At 36.2% G+C, this 19232-nt stretch overlaps 1 protein-coding gene across 1 annotated transcript in view; it reads left to right on the top strand.

Annotated features, from left to right (window-relative positions):
- The window catches only part of LOC150081497 (uncharacterized), a 337043-nt gene extending 319814 nt beyond the window's left edge, over positions 1-17229 (top strand). The window contains exon 11 of the mRNA XM_090380224.1: positions 16981-17229. Coding sequence (XP_090236350.1) covers positions 16981-17229 — 249 coding nt within the window. The remainder of the gene's footprint in view (positions 1-16980) is intronic.
- The last annotated feature ends 2003 nt before the right edge of the window (positions 17230-19232 follow it).

The raw sequence follows: 19232 nt of genomic DNA, 5'->3' as shown, positions 1-19232 counted from the left end.
GATAAGCATAGGAGCAGAAGAATCCTTTTTGCGAGATATAAGACAAATAAGTTGTCTTTGTCCCACTGGAGAATTACTTGGGAGATCGGCATTTAAGGAATTGGTAGCAGATATTCAAGAAGTTGAAGCTGATCGAGCAGGGCAAGGTTTTTAGCATTAGCATTAGCATTAGTAGAGGCATATGATGCAAGAAAGCAAGCTTATTCAGCATCAGCCAAAAAAAAAAAAAAACATACCACTCCCATTTCATCCTTCCGTTCGTTCGAAATACCTGTCCAGTTGAGCCTTAAATTTGTTTAGGCTATCAACTTCAACAACAAGCGATGGAAGTCGGTTCCACCAACCAACCACCCGCTGGCCAAAGGCAAATTTCCGCACATCTATCCGACATCCGTCCTTCCTCAATTTGAATTTATGCCCTCTGAGGTGATTATTCTGAGCAAGATGAAGAATCCCATTGGCATTGAGCATGCTCAAACCATTCAAAGCCTTATACACCTCTATCAGATCACCTCGCCGGTGCCTAGTCTCCAGACTCTGTAATTTGCAAAACTTAAGCCTTTCTTCGTAAGAGCAACCCTTTGTTCCATTCACTAATCTTGTTGCCCTTCTCTGTACCCGTTCCAGCAGCTCTACATCCTTCTTGAAATGAGGCCTCCAGACCTGTATAGAGTACTCAAGATGTGGCCTAACCATTGCCTTATACAAAGGAATAATCACCTCCTTATCCCAGCTAGAAAAATTCCTGTATATCATTGACAAGACACCATGGCCTACTCTTGCAGCTCGTCTGCACTGCTCAGAGAACTTCATATCTGCCTGCACAATTACCCCCAGGTCCTTTTCATTCTTCACCACTGTCAGTGTAGTACCGCAGAGTTGATACGTTGCTCTGTGGTTACTGTTTCCCATATGTAGTACTTTACATTTGTGAATGTTAAACTTCATTTGCCACCTCTCAGCCCATCTTTTCAACCTTTCCAGATCCTGTTGCAGCAGCATAGCATCAGTAGTGTCCTTAACAACCCTGCCAACCTTTGTATCATCTGCAAACTTGGACATTAAACTTGATATACCATCATCAATATCATTCATAAACACCGAAAACAACAACGGACCCAACACTGAACCCTGAGGAACTCCACTAATAACATTAGTCCACGTTGAGCAGTGTCCATTGATTACCACTCTCTGTCTTCTGCCACTCAACCATCTCCTTATCCATAGCAGCAATTTGCCTCCAATGCCACACTGCTCCATTTTGTGCAGCAGTCTTCCATGTGCAACAGTATCAAAAGCCTTTCTAAGATCCAAATATATAATATCAAAGTTATTCCCTGCATCCAGTTCTTTTGTGACTACATCATAGTATCCAATCAAATTGGTCAGGCAAGACCTGCCCTTAACAAAACCATGCTGCGTCTGAGTTATAACTGAATTCTTGTCTAGATGATCCTGCAGTGCTTCTTTAACCAGTGCCTCCATTAATTTACCTGGAACAGAAGTTAAACTAACAGGTCTATAATTACTTGTGTCAGCCTTTGATCCTCCTTTGTGAATTGGGGTTACATTTGCACATCTCCAGTCTATGGGTACCTCCCCTGAGTCCAAAGAAGCTCTCATAATTATGGCTAGGGGTTTGCTTACTTCCTTTGCTGCCTCCTTTAATATAACTGGATAGATCCCATTCACCCCAGGTGCCTTTTTTATGTTTATCCTCAACAATCTCTCCTCCACTTTCCTCTCAGTTATTACAAAATCATCTAGCTCACTCCCAATGTTTACTTTACCTACGTCATTCTCCTTCCTGAATAACTCCTCATGCGTGAATGTAGATGCAAAATACTCGTTTAGATTGTTAGCCACCTGAGCAGGATCCTCAACTGTTGAACCATCAATATCCAGTGGACCAATCTGATTCATCCCTTTCCTTCTTGAGTTTAAACAGGTAAAGAACTCTTTTCTGTTTTTCTTTGCATCCTTTGCCAAGGATTTTTCGTAATCTGCCTTTGCCTGCCTAATCTCCTTTGTGACTTGGTTACAGACCAACTTATATCTATCATAGGCTTCCATGTCACCCATTAATTTGTATGTATTCCATGCATTTTTCTCCTCTGCCACATGTCTCATTAGTTCATCTGACAACCATTTAGGCCTAAACCTTGAACAATATTTCTTAGTTGGTATGTAAAGCCTGGTAGCTTCCAAGATTAGTTCCTTGAATGCTTCCCAAAATGGAAAGTGGATTACAATGTGCTATCATCAGCAAAACTACGGATAGGGTTTCCAGTCAATGGAAGAAGGGCATTAATATACAAGAGGAAAAGAGTGGGGGAAAGAACTGAACCTTTTGGGGACACCAGCATTAGTGGAGAAGTTAGAAAACAGAGAGCCATCTACCATCACCCTCAATGAGTTTTCAGAGAGAAAACTGGATAACCAATTACAAAAAATGTTGGGAAACCATAAGATGGAAAATTGTTTAGAAGACCTTTACGCCAAACACGATCGAAAGCCTTTGAGATGTCAAGAGTTTCACCTTGTGTTTCACCAAACTTTTCCATTGAATTTGTCCATATATGGGTAACATAAGCCAGAATATTACCAGTGGATCGCCACTGACGGAATCCATACTAGCAATCGTTGATCAGACAGAAAGTTTCTCGGTAGTTTAAAAGTTGGCAGTTAATTGATTTCTCCATTACTTTAGAAAGAGTATAGGTAATTGTAATGGGACAATAATTGGATGGAAGGGACTTGTCACCCGTTTTAGGAACTGGCTCGATATTAGCAAATTTCCAAGCAGAAGGAAAAATACCTTTGGAATAAGAAAGTGAAAAAAGGCGGCAAAGAATAGGAGTAAGATCAGGAGCACAGGTTTTGAGAACAAATGGAGAAATACCATCAGGACTTTTCTTTGTTTGTTCTGTGTGCATTATGGTCACAGAGGTGCATCGACCTCTGTGACCATAATGCACCTTCCAAAGTTTTTGCATTTTCTACTCTGATCCAAGCCCAAGGTGGGATTCGAACCCACGACTTTTGGATTGCCAGGCAGGCAGTTTACCCACGTGACTAACCCGGTCGGCCATCAGGACCTGGAGCTTTCTTGGCATCAAGATTCGTCAAAATCCTTCGGACATCCTTTTGATGGAAGACCACAGCAGGCATTGAATGGAGCATGTTGGGATTGATGGGAGGTGTTTTACAAAGATCATTAATACATTCGTTGGAAGAAAAATGGGATGCTAGCAGGTTAGCTTTATCCTTGGCTGAAGTGACAACAGAACCATCTGGTTTTGACAGAGGTGGGAGTATAAATGGGCAAACGTTGCGGCCAATAGCTTTGGTAAGAGACCAGAATGCTCGGCTATCATTAGGGCAAGAAGCAAGTTTTGTACTCTTAGCCTGTTCAAAATCTAGTTTGGACTGATTAAAAACTGCTTTACAATTGTTGCCGGCTTTGGTGTAGCCAGAAAATGAAATGAAGAATTGGAAACAAGCCAATTACGATATGCAACATTCTTCTCTTGAACAGCCTTTGTGCATTTATTGGAAAACCAAGGTTTAGATAAAGGACGAGATTTTAAAGTGGAGTGTGGAATAAAGGATTCCATTCCTACAAGAATAATTTTACTGACACAATCTGAGCAAACGTTGGCATCAGAAGTTTTGAAACAGTAATCCGACCAAGAAAATAAATCTCGCAGGTCATCCCATTTTGCATTCCTGTAATGCCAAACAATACGAGGTTGGGAATAGCCATGAGATAAGATAAAGGCTCCATTGGAGAGGAGACAATCACCAAGTTGTGATCTGAGGTACCTGAAGGACCCCTCACTTCGACCATGTACTTTGAAGGGTTGTTTGTGAGAAAAAGATCAAGCGTGTTGGCTGTATGGTTGGGATTGTCCGATATTCTTGTACGTAAATGACCAATCTGTGCAAGGTCATTAGAAATTGCAAAAGCCTCAGCATCTCGACCAGCTGGGTCTGTGTGACTAGAAAACGGAAGCCATCTGAAGTTGTGAACATTAAAATCACCAAGGAAAATTACCTCACTGTTAGGAAAGTTGGACTGGAGTAAGTCAAGTGGCAAAGAGAGAAATTCAAAAAGCACCAAGTGATTAGTGGAGTTGGGAGAACAGTAGAGACAACAGATGAATTTGACACTTTGAGGTAGAGAGATTTTAAGCCAGAGAAGATCAAAGAGAGGAGATTCCAATTTACGAAGTCTCTGACAGGGAATATCGGAACGTACATATGCACAAGTACCACCTTTGAGGCGAAAGGAATCATACAGCGAATAATTTGGGCAACTGAGATGAGCAGTAGTTGAATCAACTGATAACTGAGATTCTGTCAGAAAAAGTACATAGGTTTGGCAGACTGCAAGTGGAAATGGACATCGTTGAGATTAGAATTGAGACCACGTATGTTTCTGAAATGAACTAGGAAGTGTTTGGGAGGTTTAGATCTTTTCGCAGATAAGTTTGACAATTCATGGCGTATTGAATTGTAAGGAAAAGTGGGGGGGGGACTTGCTGTATGAAGTAATGAAATTTTTGGATATGGTGTACACGTAGTAAGAATATACCCAGATCCTTGACATAACGTGGCCTCGACAATGCCCCCCGCATACACACTACTCGGACTCCTTCCAGTCACCATCTGGCAGAGTAGAGGTAGCAAGATTATACAATAGCTGCTCCAGAAGCCTCCTAAAGAGTTACCAATAGGTTTGGTCAGGTGTACTAACTAGCGGCTGGCCTGCGAGCACTGTTTTAGAACTGTACCCTCGAAATGTAAGGAAGATTGGATCTCACCATGATGTTCATCATAACCTCAAAGTCATCAGTCATACTGCATGATGGAAGAGATGGGGAAGGGTTGACTGGAACCTAGCTCTGGAGACTAAAAATGAGTTCCACCACTTTAAGCCTCCAATAAGCAAAGTAGTGGTATTGTACCGGTTGATGAGATTCATCTACCACCTAGTATTGCCTGGTAACACAGAGGGGAGGCATTCCTCCCTGTGGTGTGCGCGCCACAACTCGACCGCTGCTTACGTTGGTTCACACCTGGGTGGTCACCCAGTGTGCTTGTGCATGGAGGTTATAACCAGGATTAACCAACAGTCCCACCATTGTGAAGGTGCAAGCAGAGGATTTGGCTGTCACAGACCGTCCGGACTTCATCGAAATTAGGTCTACTTGACTTGAATGTCACACGAATATTAGTTCCATCAGCATTTTAGACTCTCAGGGTAGCAAGTACAGCTTGTCTGGCATATCTGAGAGAATGTCTGTGACAACCTCAAGGACAGTAGAGAATACTGTGAACAACAAAAAAAAATGGTTTAGAAGGCCTCAAAATTCATGTAATGTATTTCACAAACCATAAAGATGGTAGTTTGTGCCTTCTGCTTATCAACTACAGAAAACATCATGTAGTAGATCCAACATGAACATCTATTGTATCTGCTCTCATAGAAACATCTGTTGATACATCAACAGATGTTTCGGGGGAACTGCATAGCCTGTTGCAGCTGTCCTACCATGGTTCAGTGGGGGGATAGCTGCACATAAAGTCAATATCATGATCACTAATGCAAAAGGGTGTTTAGAGTAGTGTCACTTCTTATGTTTATGGACTCTAGAACATTAGTAAGATTTGCTAGGGAATGATGGCTCTTACTGCACAGTGCCATTCCGATGAGATATGAAGATTTTTCAGAGAGAGAGAGAGAGAGAGAGAGAGAGAGTGTGTGTGCTTCATGTCAGAGTATACTCTCCTGACCATGAAGGTTGGTAGAGGCAGTCTGATTGTATGATGATGTTTCAGTTGGTTCAGACTTACTCTGTTGATGGTGGTAGTAGTGCCTTAAATCATGAAGTCCTGGCCTACGTTAACATTTTGGACAATTATGCTCCATCTGCACTGTGGCAGTACTTAATAAGCAGACACTATCAGTATCAGCATAATAGCACCAAAAATCTTATTCTTGGTTAGTGTACATTACTGGTTTATTGACAGTGACATTCAAAAAGTTGGTCTGGCCAGCACAGAGCCTGGATTTCAACCTCCACTGAAATGGGACAAATTTGGTCAAAATTGCCTTCTTCCACACCAGCTCTGGTGTGGAAGAAGGCAGCTTTATAGTACTCTGGTACAGTGAATGGATTGAGAGTTAGGAAGCCAGTATATATTTTTTACAATTATTCTTCAATTGATAAATATGATGAACAACTTGAATATAACACCAACCTAAAACTACGCAGATAAAACTTTTTTTATAAATTTTTTTTGGGAAATTTATGCTGTGCCTTTTCAGCTTGCTCCATTGATTTGTTTATCCTTATATACAAGTTCTGGGAAGATTACAGGTTACCTGACTTGGACCTAAATGAAAGCTTTAGTTGTCCGGTGATTGCCTTTACTCTAGGGATGCTGTAGAAACTAAATACACTGAGTCCAGCATTCATCATTTATTTATTTATTACTACATTAGACAGACTACAGTATCCTGACAATAGGTGAATTGTAAAGATAAATATAATATTTTAATATACATAAAGAAAATTTTAATGTCAAACATGATAGCAGTTACATTACAGTTAATATAAAAATTATCTCTACAATCTGTATAGATAAAGCTGATCAATTTTTATATATGCAAAATTAACACTTTCTCAAGATTTCCTATTTTTCAGACCTCAGACTATTTCAGATTTCAAACTATGTTTCCTGATGGATGTCAAGTTACTGTACTTAATAAAAAGGATTTATAGCCATTTCCTCTGATAAAAATAAGTAAGGCATTTTATTATATGATGAACAGTAATCTATCACTGCCATAAGCATTGATAGATAACTATTTAATAGATAAGCCATCATTATCAGTAACACACTTGGAAAGCTACAGCCGATCTCTCAGAATCAACCTCCTTGATGATTGTAACGTGTTGAGAGTGCCATTTGTGAGCTCTGACACTACATATAATGTTGCTGCATTTCATATTTAGTGGAGTTTCATATATCCTGTTGCTTAAAGTTTTTATTACAACAAATTGATATATATTTTTTTACTGTGTACTCTGCATATTCTGGTAATAGGAAAAGCATTAAAATAAAATGGGATAATCATTTTATGACCATTTGCGTGTTCAAGTTGTGTGCTGGTTGGTTCTCTTCAGTTTGCTGGATGATCTCAACAGAAAGACTGTCTGCCAGCATGTTGCATCTAATTCTGTTAATTTCATGTTGATTGATTTTATTAGTACCGTCAAAATGGGCTTGATTGTGGCTCTGGCTGTAGTTATTTTCTGATATATTGACATGTACAGTAGAAAATAGCGTGCATCAGTTTTCTGTAGACAGTTACTGTGTAGTGATGTTAGCTTCTTTTGGTTATAACATTAATGAATGGTAGATTATTATGGCTTTCCCTTTCCTCTATGACCTGTATATTATGATAAACTTATAATAATCGCCTGAGAGGGCATAAATTCAAATTGAGGAAAGACGGTTGTAGGATAGATGTGCGGAAGTTTGCCTTTAGCCAGCGGGTAGTTGATTGCTGGAACAAACTTCCATCTGTCGTTGTAGAAGTTGATAGCTTAAATAGATTCAATGCAGAACTTGAGAAACATTTGGAGTGAGTGGATGGGTGAAATAAGGGTTTTTTTTTTTTTTTTTTTTTTTTTTTTTGGCTGATGCTATATAAGCTTGCTTTCTTGTCTCATGTGCCTTTGCTAATGCTAATTCTAACTTGGTGCAGTATTGATAGTATCTATATGGATTATGTAACGTGTTTCAGTTCCAATTTGGTGACCCTATTTATTTTATTATTATTTCTTTTTCCTTAAAATTTATGGCAGGAGCATTGATTTTCATCAAAGGGTGTTATTTTCTTTTTGAACATGCATCTAGAACAGGTGACACCCAGCTGTTGCTCATGATCAGAGAAAGCCAATCACTGCTAACATCATCTGCATCACACAACCAATCATGCTAAATCAGGGATGATTTCTCTCCCAAGTGGGCAAAAATTGGCTTTTGGGAGGCAAAAAAATCATGGGTATTACAATGGTTTGTGCCCCCCCCAGAGTTCAACCCTACTCGACAACATCTGTTCCTTAATATTAAATTTCTCTCATTGGGTTTTCCTTTCCCCTGAGACAACTCATTTTTAACATATAGGTATATTATATTAGGAGTGAGTGAGGAAATTTTGATAAAAGGAAGATAGTGGCTGTGATTTAATTTAACCACCTTTGCTTTTCATAGGCATTAAATGCCTAAACGCTTTCAGAGGTAATGTCCCCCCCATTCCTTGGGGGTTGTGCCTTTCCAACAGCTGCAACCTTGCAACCTGGCGGCAGCATGGTTTATTCATTTATTGTTCTGTCTCATTGATCAATATATGAGGCATGGAAGGGATGAGGAAACGTTTCAGTCTATTGTTTGAGTAAAATAATTACTAGGTTAATTTACACTGGTTTTTATATTTGCTGTCTGCCAGGTATGGGCAACTTGGCACCCAGCAGTATTGTACTTTTCCGATGGGTGCAGGATTTTGTGCATTTCAGCACTACAGGTGATAGTGGACCCAGTCTAGGCTCCTCGTGGCACTGCTTGGTGGCAGGGTGGCCTAGCACAAGAAATATGGCAAACACACACACACACATTAGGCTGACACACAAGTGCCAACACTTTTTTGGGTCCCGCTCTGCAGAGGTTCTGTACCACCTCAGATGGACAAGATGGAGATCAGCAACTGCCTAGGAGCCACCAGTGATACCACACACACACACACACACACGCACACACACACGCACACACGCACGCGCACACACACACACACACACACACACACTTTCTAAGCAACAATTAGTATTATTTTATTGTTTCCTTGTGGAAGTTGTTTATTTTTGTTCCACAGTGCTTTTGTGAGACATGGGCTATGGGAGTTAAATAAAAATAGTTTATATTTTATAATGTAATTCTTCATAGTTATTCTGCCCATCATCAATCATGTCAAGTGCTGAAAAGAAAAAGTGTTGACATTATCTGGATGAATATCTAGCTTATGGTTTTATTGAATGCCCATCCTACTCGAGAACAGTCTATGTGTCTTTTGTGTAATAGTTCTTTTTCAAATGAGGCTATGAAACCATCAAGACTTTTAGATCACATAAAAAAGGAAACATCCTGATAAAGTTGGTAAACATATTGAATATTTTAAAAATTTAAAACAATTTTGAGCAACGTAACATCGTTACTTCCTTATTTCAGAAGAACACACAAACAAATGACGATGGAATTATTGCATATTATAAAATTGCAGAAATAATTGCAAAACTGGTAGTGCTCATGCAGTTGCTGAGACTGTTATATGACCTGCATTAGAGACTGTAATTTCAACAGTGATGCATCAAAATCCTAGTATTTTAAAAGCATTGCCATTGAGCAATGATCAGATTCGAATATGAATCGATGAGATGTCAGTTAACATTGAAGAGCAGCTAATTGACAAACTAAAAACAAGAAAATTTTCTATTCAGATTAATGAATCCACAGTTAATGGCATACGTTCATTATTTTGATGATGATTTTAAATTGCAAGAAGAGATGTTTTTTGTAAAATCTGTAGAAATTAGCTGTACTGGAGCAACCATTTTTGCTGCTGTGAAAACATGGTTTGATGAAAAACATAAGTACTTGGAAAATTTGGCATCCTGTGCCACTGATGGTGCTACCTCTATGGTTGGAAGACATAAAGGTTTTATAGCCCACCTGAAGGAAATATGTCCGTAAGTCCTTGCAGTACACTGCATCGTGCACCAACATCATCTAGTTGCAAAAAATATTAGTCCAGTTCTTTATCAATCTCTCAGTATAGTTATTAAAACCATCAATAAAATAAAGTCACATAGTAAATATGACCGCCTTTTCAGAAAATTTTGTGTTGATAATGAAGAACAGTATGTGAGGCTTCTTTTACATACAGAAGTCAGAAGGCTTTCTAAAGGAAACTGTCTAACAAGATTTGCAAACCTTTTTGATACAATAATTAGTTTTTCAGGAAGCGGAGGAGCCACAGATATAGCAAAGGAGATCAGAAGACACACAAACAACATATAGTATATGGTTTGGATTTTTTGAAAACTTAATGAAGTATCACTTCAACTTCAAGGGAAATTATTATGGTGATAGTGTGCAAATGCGTATTAAAAGCTTTCACTGAAAAACTGTAAATATTTGAAAGCAGTTAATGAGAAAACAATTTCATGGTATGCAAGAGTTAGCTAAAATCAATGAATCTCTCACCAAGAATGATCTTAAGAATTATTCAGATCATTTGTGTTCTTTAAAAGATGAAATGAAAAATAGATTTTCAGATTTATTTTCTTCAGAAGTGAAGCCATGGATGTTGGATCCAATTAGATGCGATGTGGGTCTGCTAGTGAAGAAATTCAAAAGAACTCATTGAATTGAAATGTCACGAAAAATACAAATATAAATTTGAAAAAGATGGAATGGCTGAATTGTGGGGATCCAGAACAACTAAACTACTTTATCCAACAATGTGGTCCGGAATGGCCAAAGTACTTTGTTTTCCAACGTCTTATTTGGTTGAAAGTGGTTTTAGTTCAGTAAATAAAATATTAACAAAAGAAAGAAACAGAATTGATATATGTTCAAGAGGAAAACATTGAAATTTTAGCTAAGAAGCGTCAGGCTCAGGGATCGTATTGAATAAAGTATTTTCTTGTATAAAATTTCATGGGGGGCAATTAGGAAAAAATTGTCTAAAAAAGCTCTTTAGAGGGCGATAATTAAAAAAAATGCTGAGAAACACTGTGCTAAATTTACAGCTTTTTCCATAGTGGTAAAAGGAGTGCTGCTTGCTGTCTGAGTAGTCCTCAACAGACTTCCCAGCAATAAAATAGGTATACAACAACCCAAATCCAGCTGCCCAGAACCAGACATTTTTAAAGTTTTTTTTTTTTTTTTTTTTTTTGTAAAACTGTTTCATTTAAGTTTTGGTGTAAATACATATAAGTTAGTGCAAAAGCATCATGGTTTGTTTGTTTGTTATTTGGTTTTTAGGAGCATTAGCAACTAAGGCCATATTTCTCCGAGGATATGCAGTGGTCATTCCCTGACCTTTCCGCATCCTCCCTATTTGGTGGGCACAGGCTCGAACCTCGGTCTAATCAAGAAGCGAGTGCTATGCATTGCTGCTCCTGCCCATCTGGCTACGAATGCATCATGGCTGTATATAGTAAATTAACCGAAGTTATTATAGTGGCATTGTTTCGTTACATTTCATATTGTGGGTACTTTCACAACGAGTTGCCTATTCGGTTGAATAAGTAATGCTTTCCCAGTAGAGAAGACTATTGTTACTTATTCTCAGTGGATACCACCACCCAGACAACCATTTCAGGGCTACTGGGCCCTTCATCGGTGGATGCATATGTACCCTTAGTGGTGAGCTATAGTGGGCTCACGAGAGCCCATTGTTATTTTTTTTGAAAATTTGCAAGCCCATTGTTGAGACGATCATTTATTTTAAAAATGAAATCCTGAATGCAATTATTGAGTATCCAGAGCCAGAACTACAGTGGAGCAAGCAGGGGCCCCATCCTCAGCATTTTAATGGTGCAATCAATCAGTTATATATTTTAAAATTGCTTCATTTTTGATTTAATTACAGTCAGACCTCTGTTTAACCAACTTCTTTATGGCAAATTTTTTTAATTCCCCTTTGTAATTACATTTAAAATAGTTTCCATTGAATGAAGAAAATTTCTATGCATTGTTCTCATCTCTGGCCTTTAGGCAATTTAGGTAAATAGAAAGCATGAATTAAGGCGAAAGGGATTACCATTTCACAATGTTACTAGTGTCCCTAAAACCTATGCAGTCACATACCAAGAAGTCACGCTAGTCAATATGCCTTCCATAGCCAGTCAGAGGATTAAGAAGATTCCAAACACCGATAATAGTCTCTGGTCAACCTGTGTTGTGGTTCCCCTTTACTCCAACAAGAAGTCATACTTTTTTTGGAGAAGTCAGTGATCCACACGTTTCAGTAAATTTATCCTGTCTATGTTTACATGGTCACAGTAGCTGAATATCCGAGTGATTCCGATATTTTGCACAGTATTCAAAGAACTTCTTAGTATTCATAGTGATAGTAGCGACATAAAGGAGGGGAATTTTAAAAGAAATTTTAAACATATGCTACTTGGAATCGGGGAATATGAAAGAACTTTCGTCTCCGTGGATGAGGCAACTAAGATATTAAGATGAAATGGCAGATTTGGAAACCAAAGATGAAATGGCAGATTTGGAAACCAGGTCGAGACTTTCATTGTGAAGAAAATGTTCCAAAATATAATGGCATATAGGCAATAATTTAATAAAAAAAAAACTGTATGCGTTACATACACCAATCTCCAAAAAACCAGCACGAATTGAGGATTTTTGCTAAAGAACTTCATGTGGAAACTGTAAAGATCAGTCATGTGTTCGAGCCACAATAGGCAGCTTGTACCTTGTGGGCGGCAATTGCGGGTTGGAGGAATTATCCCGCTTTGTGCAAACATCTTGAATCAGAAGTTAAATATTCTCGATTATTAAACCAACTCTTAAATCTGGAATTTCTTAACGATTTAGCACTAATGATCGACATCCTGCAAGCGCTCTCTTACCTTTCAGAAGCTTTACAAAGTCGCAGCATCACTATAGTAAAAGCAGATCAATGCTATTGCTAATATGAAAAATTCTGAAGAAAATTATGAAGCTAAAATTGAGAGCATGTTGAAGTGAAAAGAATTTAAAGGAATCAAAATAAAACGAAAGTAAGAACACATTTAAAAAATTACCTTGTGACAAGTTATTAATGCAACAGAGTAATTTTAATTAAATAAAGAAAATAATGATAATATTGATGATAAGGAATTGAAAGAAATTTTAAACATATGCTACTCGGAATCATGGAATATGAAAGAACTTTCGTCTCTGTGGAAAGACGGTGAAAAACGAATAAGAAATTTAAGTTTTCTGATAAAATATGAAATAAATGTTAATGATTTTAGAGATTTTGTCGAAGACAGTTTATCTTTAAAATCGAATGAAATTCTCTCTTCAGTTAAGAAAGCCAGATTTCACATCTGATGAGTAGGAGCTTGGCACACCCAGGGGTTCTGAGCTGGGTATCATCATTCTTTTCTTCTTGGTGATTCCCTTCTACTTTTGACTCTCTCTCTCTCTCTCTCTCTCTCAAAAGTCGGGAATTTTTTTTTTTTGGCTGGTGTAGCAAAGCTTTCTTGCACCATATAGGTAATAATAATAATATCTTTGAAACTATTGCGATTAGCAGTGAGCGAGCTTTCAGAGTAATGAATAATATTGTGAAAATTAAACACATTGCAGATTATGATGACCATACATCTAAATGGAAAACCATTGCTTCAATTTGATCTGGATCGTTACATCAAATCATTCCTTCTGTTATCATCGCTCAGCTATTGAGCAAAGCATAAGATCAACGACAGATATTAATAAAGAAGTAAATTCTGTATGGAAATTTTTAGAATAAATTTTTCTTGAATATTTATATAATAATTTTTTTCATGTAATCTGATTTTTGTGTTCCTTTTTTAGAAGAGTTTGTTTTTTATGTAATATTTGTTTTTATATTGTAGCATGTTTTGTGATAGTTTTTGTTATTTGTGATATGGGAATATTTCATGTTATTTTTTATTCACAGTATTAAAATTTTATCATGAAAAAAATGTATCCATTATATTACCCATCTACCACACGTGCCGAGCACCCGTGGTAGATGGTTTTATGTGAATCCTTCATGTTTTTGATTTGTATATTGATAACAAAATAAAAGATCTTTTGCATTGTAAATATTTTAGTGAACATTTGCAAATTTTCATAATTTCTGGAAGACAAGATACAATGGATTTATGATAACTAAAGTAAGAGATGTATACTTGCGATTGCAACGTATCTAAATGTCTCTAAAAGACAGCATCGATTGAAGTACTGATCTTGTAGTTGAAAAGACATATGCAGCTGTTAGGGGCACCTTAAAATGGAATGTTGCGAAAATGCGAGACGAAAAAATAAATTGTTAACAAATATTTGTATTGTTGCAGTCATATGACAAATATTCGTATTGTTGCAAACATACTTCAGGAAATATGATTGTGACGACATACTATTCAAAAATTTTAAAAAGTTAGAACTCAAGATACTATCATATCCAGGTATGTTTGTTTGTTATTTGGTTTTTGGGAGCATTAGCAACTAAGGGGATTTTCCTTATCCCTGACCTTTCCTCATCCTCCGTATTTGGTGGTCACGGGCTCGAACCCCGGTCTAATTAAGAAGCGTGTGCTATGCACTGCTGCTCCTGCCCACCTGGCTACAGAGGCGCCTATCCAGGTATCATCATAAACGTGAGGGGGGGGGAGCATGATGACCAGGCTGACTCGAGATATCATACCGGTCAAATTTACTCGGCAGGAATCCCCAAGGGTGTTTCACATCAAAAAATCGGCAAAAGTGCAAGCCCATTGTTAAAATATTCACAGCTGATCACTGGGCACTCTGATGATATAACAGCTTATAATATAACCTGCTGATGATATAATCTGCTTGTGAAAATAATTCCACAACATAAGAGGTGCCAATTGGTGTTTAGTAGATTAATACTTAATAAATATTCAGGGCTAAAACCTCAGACTGCGGAAAAATTTACATACATATAAGTTAGTGCAAATACATCATCTTTATATGTAGTAAATTAATCGAAGTTATTATAGTGGCATTGTTTTGTTATATCTCATATTGTGACTTCACAACAAGTTGCCTATTCATTTATACTTCTATTTCTATTTGGTTATAGTAAAATAAAATTATTTTAAAATTAACTTATTTTTAAATTATATATATACTAAAACAAGTTAAAATCAAATAATATTAAACTGAATGTATCAAAAAAAACAGAGTTTGCAGTCTACATTAACTGCTTAAATCAATAGTTTTACCAAATTTATTTATAAATTCATACAGCTTCTTCCTTGAGTATATTAAATATTTGAATTTGTAACATCTTGTTGGATCTTATTGGCACCCAAATTACCTTAATGGCACAACGTTGGCAGAACTAAAGTTATCAGATGGAAGCTCCACTAACACCATTCACACTCTCAATAGATTTTTAAATCTAGAATTAAGCCAAAACATTGCCCTCTCCTGTCAGTAAATTAGTAAAGGCTGTTGTTTTGGTAAATTCTAGATTAAAAATGTATTGATAGTGTGAGTGGCATTAGAGGAGCCCGTCTGATACATTTATTTTCTTTGAAAATAAATCTTTACTGATATTAGTTTAGTTTTATTTATTTTATTTAAAGATTATTTAAATTACATTTTATTTAAATATAATTTAATTATAATTATTTAAATATTAAATTCAAAAATAAATAAATTATTTTTATTTAATTAAATATAATAAAAATTAAATTAATATTTAAATAAAACTTTAAATATTAAATATAATTATTTAAATCAGTCCTTGACATATCTGAGAGAATGTCTGTGACATTCTCTCAGATATGCCAGACAAGCTGTACTTGCTAACTGGGGGTCCAAAACACTGATGGAACTGATATGTGGGTGACACTCAAGTCAAGTGGACCCAATTTCGGCGAGTCCGAACAGTCTCTGACAGCCAAATCCTGTGCTTGCACCTTCATGATGGTGAGACTGTTAGTAATCCTGGGTATAACCCCCATGTACAAGCACACTATGGTTGACCACCCAGGTGCGAACCAACGTAAGTAGGGGTCAAGGTGTGGCGTGCACACCACATAGAGGAATGCCGCACCTCTGTGTTACCAGGCAATCCTAGGTGGTAGATGACTCTCATAAACCAGTGCAATACCACCACTATGCTTATTGGAGGCTTCAAGTGGTGGAACCCATGTTTAGTCTCCAGAGCTAAGTTCCAGTCATCCCTTCTGTCATGCAGTATGACTGATGACATACTTAAATGAAGTCGAATTTGCTTAAGTCGAGTATTACGTAAGTCTGGGAGTTCCTCTATATGAAAGTTGAATGATCAGATATGAGTATACAGAAGCACATGTGCTTTGAATGGACCATGGTTCAAGTTCATATGACTGCTAAATATGGTTCATTCAGAATGATTAATGTACACTCCACTGACCTAATGGTCATACCATAATATAAACAAGAACATTTCTGGTATTACAATAAGCAAAGTAATATGCACACATGTATGTGAATTCATCTTACTGAAGGTGTTTTGATATAGTGGTTCAAGGATGTGGGATGGTTGATTGATTAAAATAAAGAAGTTGTAGTGCTCATCTACAATCAGAAATTTTACTGATTGTGCCCACCTGAATTTGGACAAACTGAATGTTTGTCTAAATTAACACCAGTCACTTCAGACACCCTTCTTTATTTTGGCTTCCTTTATTATCCCAATCCTGGTTAAATTAATGATTTAATCTTCACTTTATTATTATGTTTGTTATGTGTAAGAAGGGAGATGACATCATCTCCCTTTTCTTGCTTACTTGAGTTACTTTCACTGAGTGTTGTGGTGTAATTGGTAGAAGTTCTAAAATGTGATGCAGTTTCAAAGGTATAAATCATGGTATAATAGTGTAATTAGCTCTTAATGGAAATAATCCATGAAAAAACAGCTCTTTTAATATTCACTTTGTTATATACAGAACATAACATACTGTATGTGCCACTGGAAGTAACAACAAGATGGAAACACCCTGTATCCAGACTTACTTTACAGTTTGAGAATAACCATTTAAAATTTCGTATTTGGAAGTTCGTGATATTTTGATCACACAAAAAATAATAAAATTTAAATTTTTACAATTATCAATATTATGTATCTTCTAGCTTGCTCGATATAGGACTTATGCTTTTCTCCTTCGTTACAAAATGGCTCAGTATCCAGAACTAGAACCACCACTTGTGGAAACTTGTATAGGTGAAGTTGATGAACCAGTAGAGAAGACTGGAATTCCCTGTACTTCTACTAGGTCACCTTCATCAAAAAATAAAGTTGCAGCGGTAAGGAGAAGTCAATCAGAAAAATACACTTATCAGCCTCCTGTATTCAGACAAAATAGTGATGGTTGTGGTTAAAATTAAATGAAGATATCAGAATAAAGCTATTTGTGAATTATATGTATATTGAATTAACCATATAGGTGAAGTTGATGGGCATATATACACTTGAAATGGAAAGCTCAAATATGCAGAAATCAAATTTCAGCTTCCTTAAATGTTCCTGCTGAAGACTCCTTAACTTGAAGGACAACATATAAATGTGTTTGAATTTTGAAGTAATGTTGCTGGAATATATATCTCAAAGATTGACTTATTTTCTTCTTTTGAAAAATGCTTTATAAAAGCCAAAAAAAATTAAAGTTCAGAGAAGTTGCTATGAATTATTTTTTTCTGTAAAATTATATTTTAGGCATTCAAGGGCACCAACATAAAGTTCAGAAAGTCATCATGATCTGTATATTTGGCATTCAAATCATGTTTTTTGATATATTTTTTAATTTCATTAAAGTATTTGTTTGATGGTAAGCTTCATGGAAAGTAGGAGAAAACCAGTTTTTAAAAATATATTCTGTTATTGATGTGTTATTCATTCTTGCCTCAGTATACTTTTAATAAAGATATATAACTAACAAGACATGTATGAACATAACTATAACAATTATTGCTTAATGCTTATAACTATAAACTTGTTTATTGAGAGTTTTAATAACTTTCAATTTGAATGCTAAATTTTAATGCCTTGTTTTGTGCATAAGTGCACAGGTTTAAATGAACTTCTTTTTGCGGGAGTGGAGTCTTTTGGTCCATTTGGGGAAGGAAGACTCTGGGTGAATTGAACTTGTTTTTCTTTTCAACTTGCAATGATTTTATGCAGAAAATAATTTATTACACCCTATGTTTAAATATAAAAATTTCTACTATTTCATGTGCCATATTAAGTATATTCTAGTATAACTCTCTTTTGAATCTTTGCAATATTTACACATTTTCCTGGAGATCTCCATTAAAAGTAGTGGCATATGTATGTAATTTTAATAGTGCATATCAAAATATAGCAGCTTTTTGTCAAAAATTTTTATAACTAAATTTATAATTTATAAGATTTGGACTTAAGAAATGGCTTCTTATTTTAAACTGTGATATCTTATATAGCATTGCTAAGCAAGAACAGTTTTAGTTTTCAGAATATTTAAACCAGTGGTATCCATTATTGAAGCCTTCAAATAATTTTCTTCTAAGACAATCAAACGCACGTGAAACTTTTTTATTTTTAAATGTGCTCATTACTGCCAATACTGAACATCCCCCCGACACTGTTATTGATGTGAGCATGTTAAACAAGTTACTACATGTAGCAGTCTTTTTTTCACTTTAGTTTTTGATAATTGTGAACTTGCAAAGTATAGGAATTTATTCACGATTGGCTGTATAACCGTTATGTTTGTTATTTAACACTTTTATTTATAAGTCTTATTACATTAAAAGCCCAGCTATTCAGCATTCATCCACTCAGAAAGCTCAGGCAGCTACTGCCTTTTAAAAATCATATATTAAAAAAGGACAGCTGCACCATCTACTTACCCACTAGCAAATAGGCTGAGAATTAAATAATTAAACATTACAAAAATGCATTAAATAAAAACAAGCCAACAATTAATATATTAGAAAAATTATCTTGAAGAAAAATTTTAGAAAGTTGAAAAGATACTGCATTTACTGTTTACATTGCCATCAATGTAAGTATAATGATATACTAATTTTATAAGTACAGTGACATACTTATAAAATTTGTCCTTCACCCAGCCACTGCCAGTAAAGTATCAGGTGCTTTGTAACCCATTCATCTGTTATATTATCCAAAATTTGAGATATCAAAGCTCAACTAGTGATAAGTTTTCAGTAATAAGAAATGTGACAATAAGTATTTTAAAATTAAATCAAAGGAACATTAGTCACACCAATATATACACTGTAGTGTAGCATATTGGTGTGGCTTAGAAGTTTAACATCACATTACAGCATTTCATTTAAAGATAATGCCAGGTGGATGTGCATTACTCTTATAGTAATGTAAGACA

Source organism: Mastigoproctus giganteus, chromosome 8 (genome assembly GCF_048544385.1).
Source record: "Mastigoproctus giganteus isolate SK-2022 chromosome 8, ASM4854438v1, whole genome shotgun sequence".
In the NCBI taxonomy this organism is placed as follows: domain Eukaryota; kingdom Metazoa; phylum Arthropoda; class Arachnida; order Uropygi; family Thelyphonidae; genus Mastigoproctus; species Mastigoproctus giganteus.
Note: the sequence above shows the minus strand (reverse complement) of the source record. Positions and strands in the feature narration are given on the sequence as shown.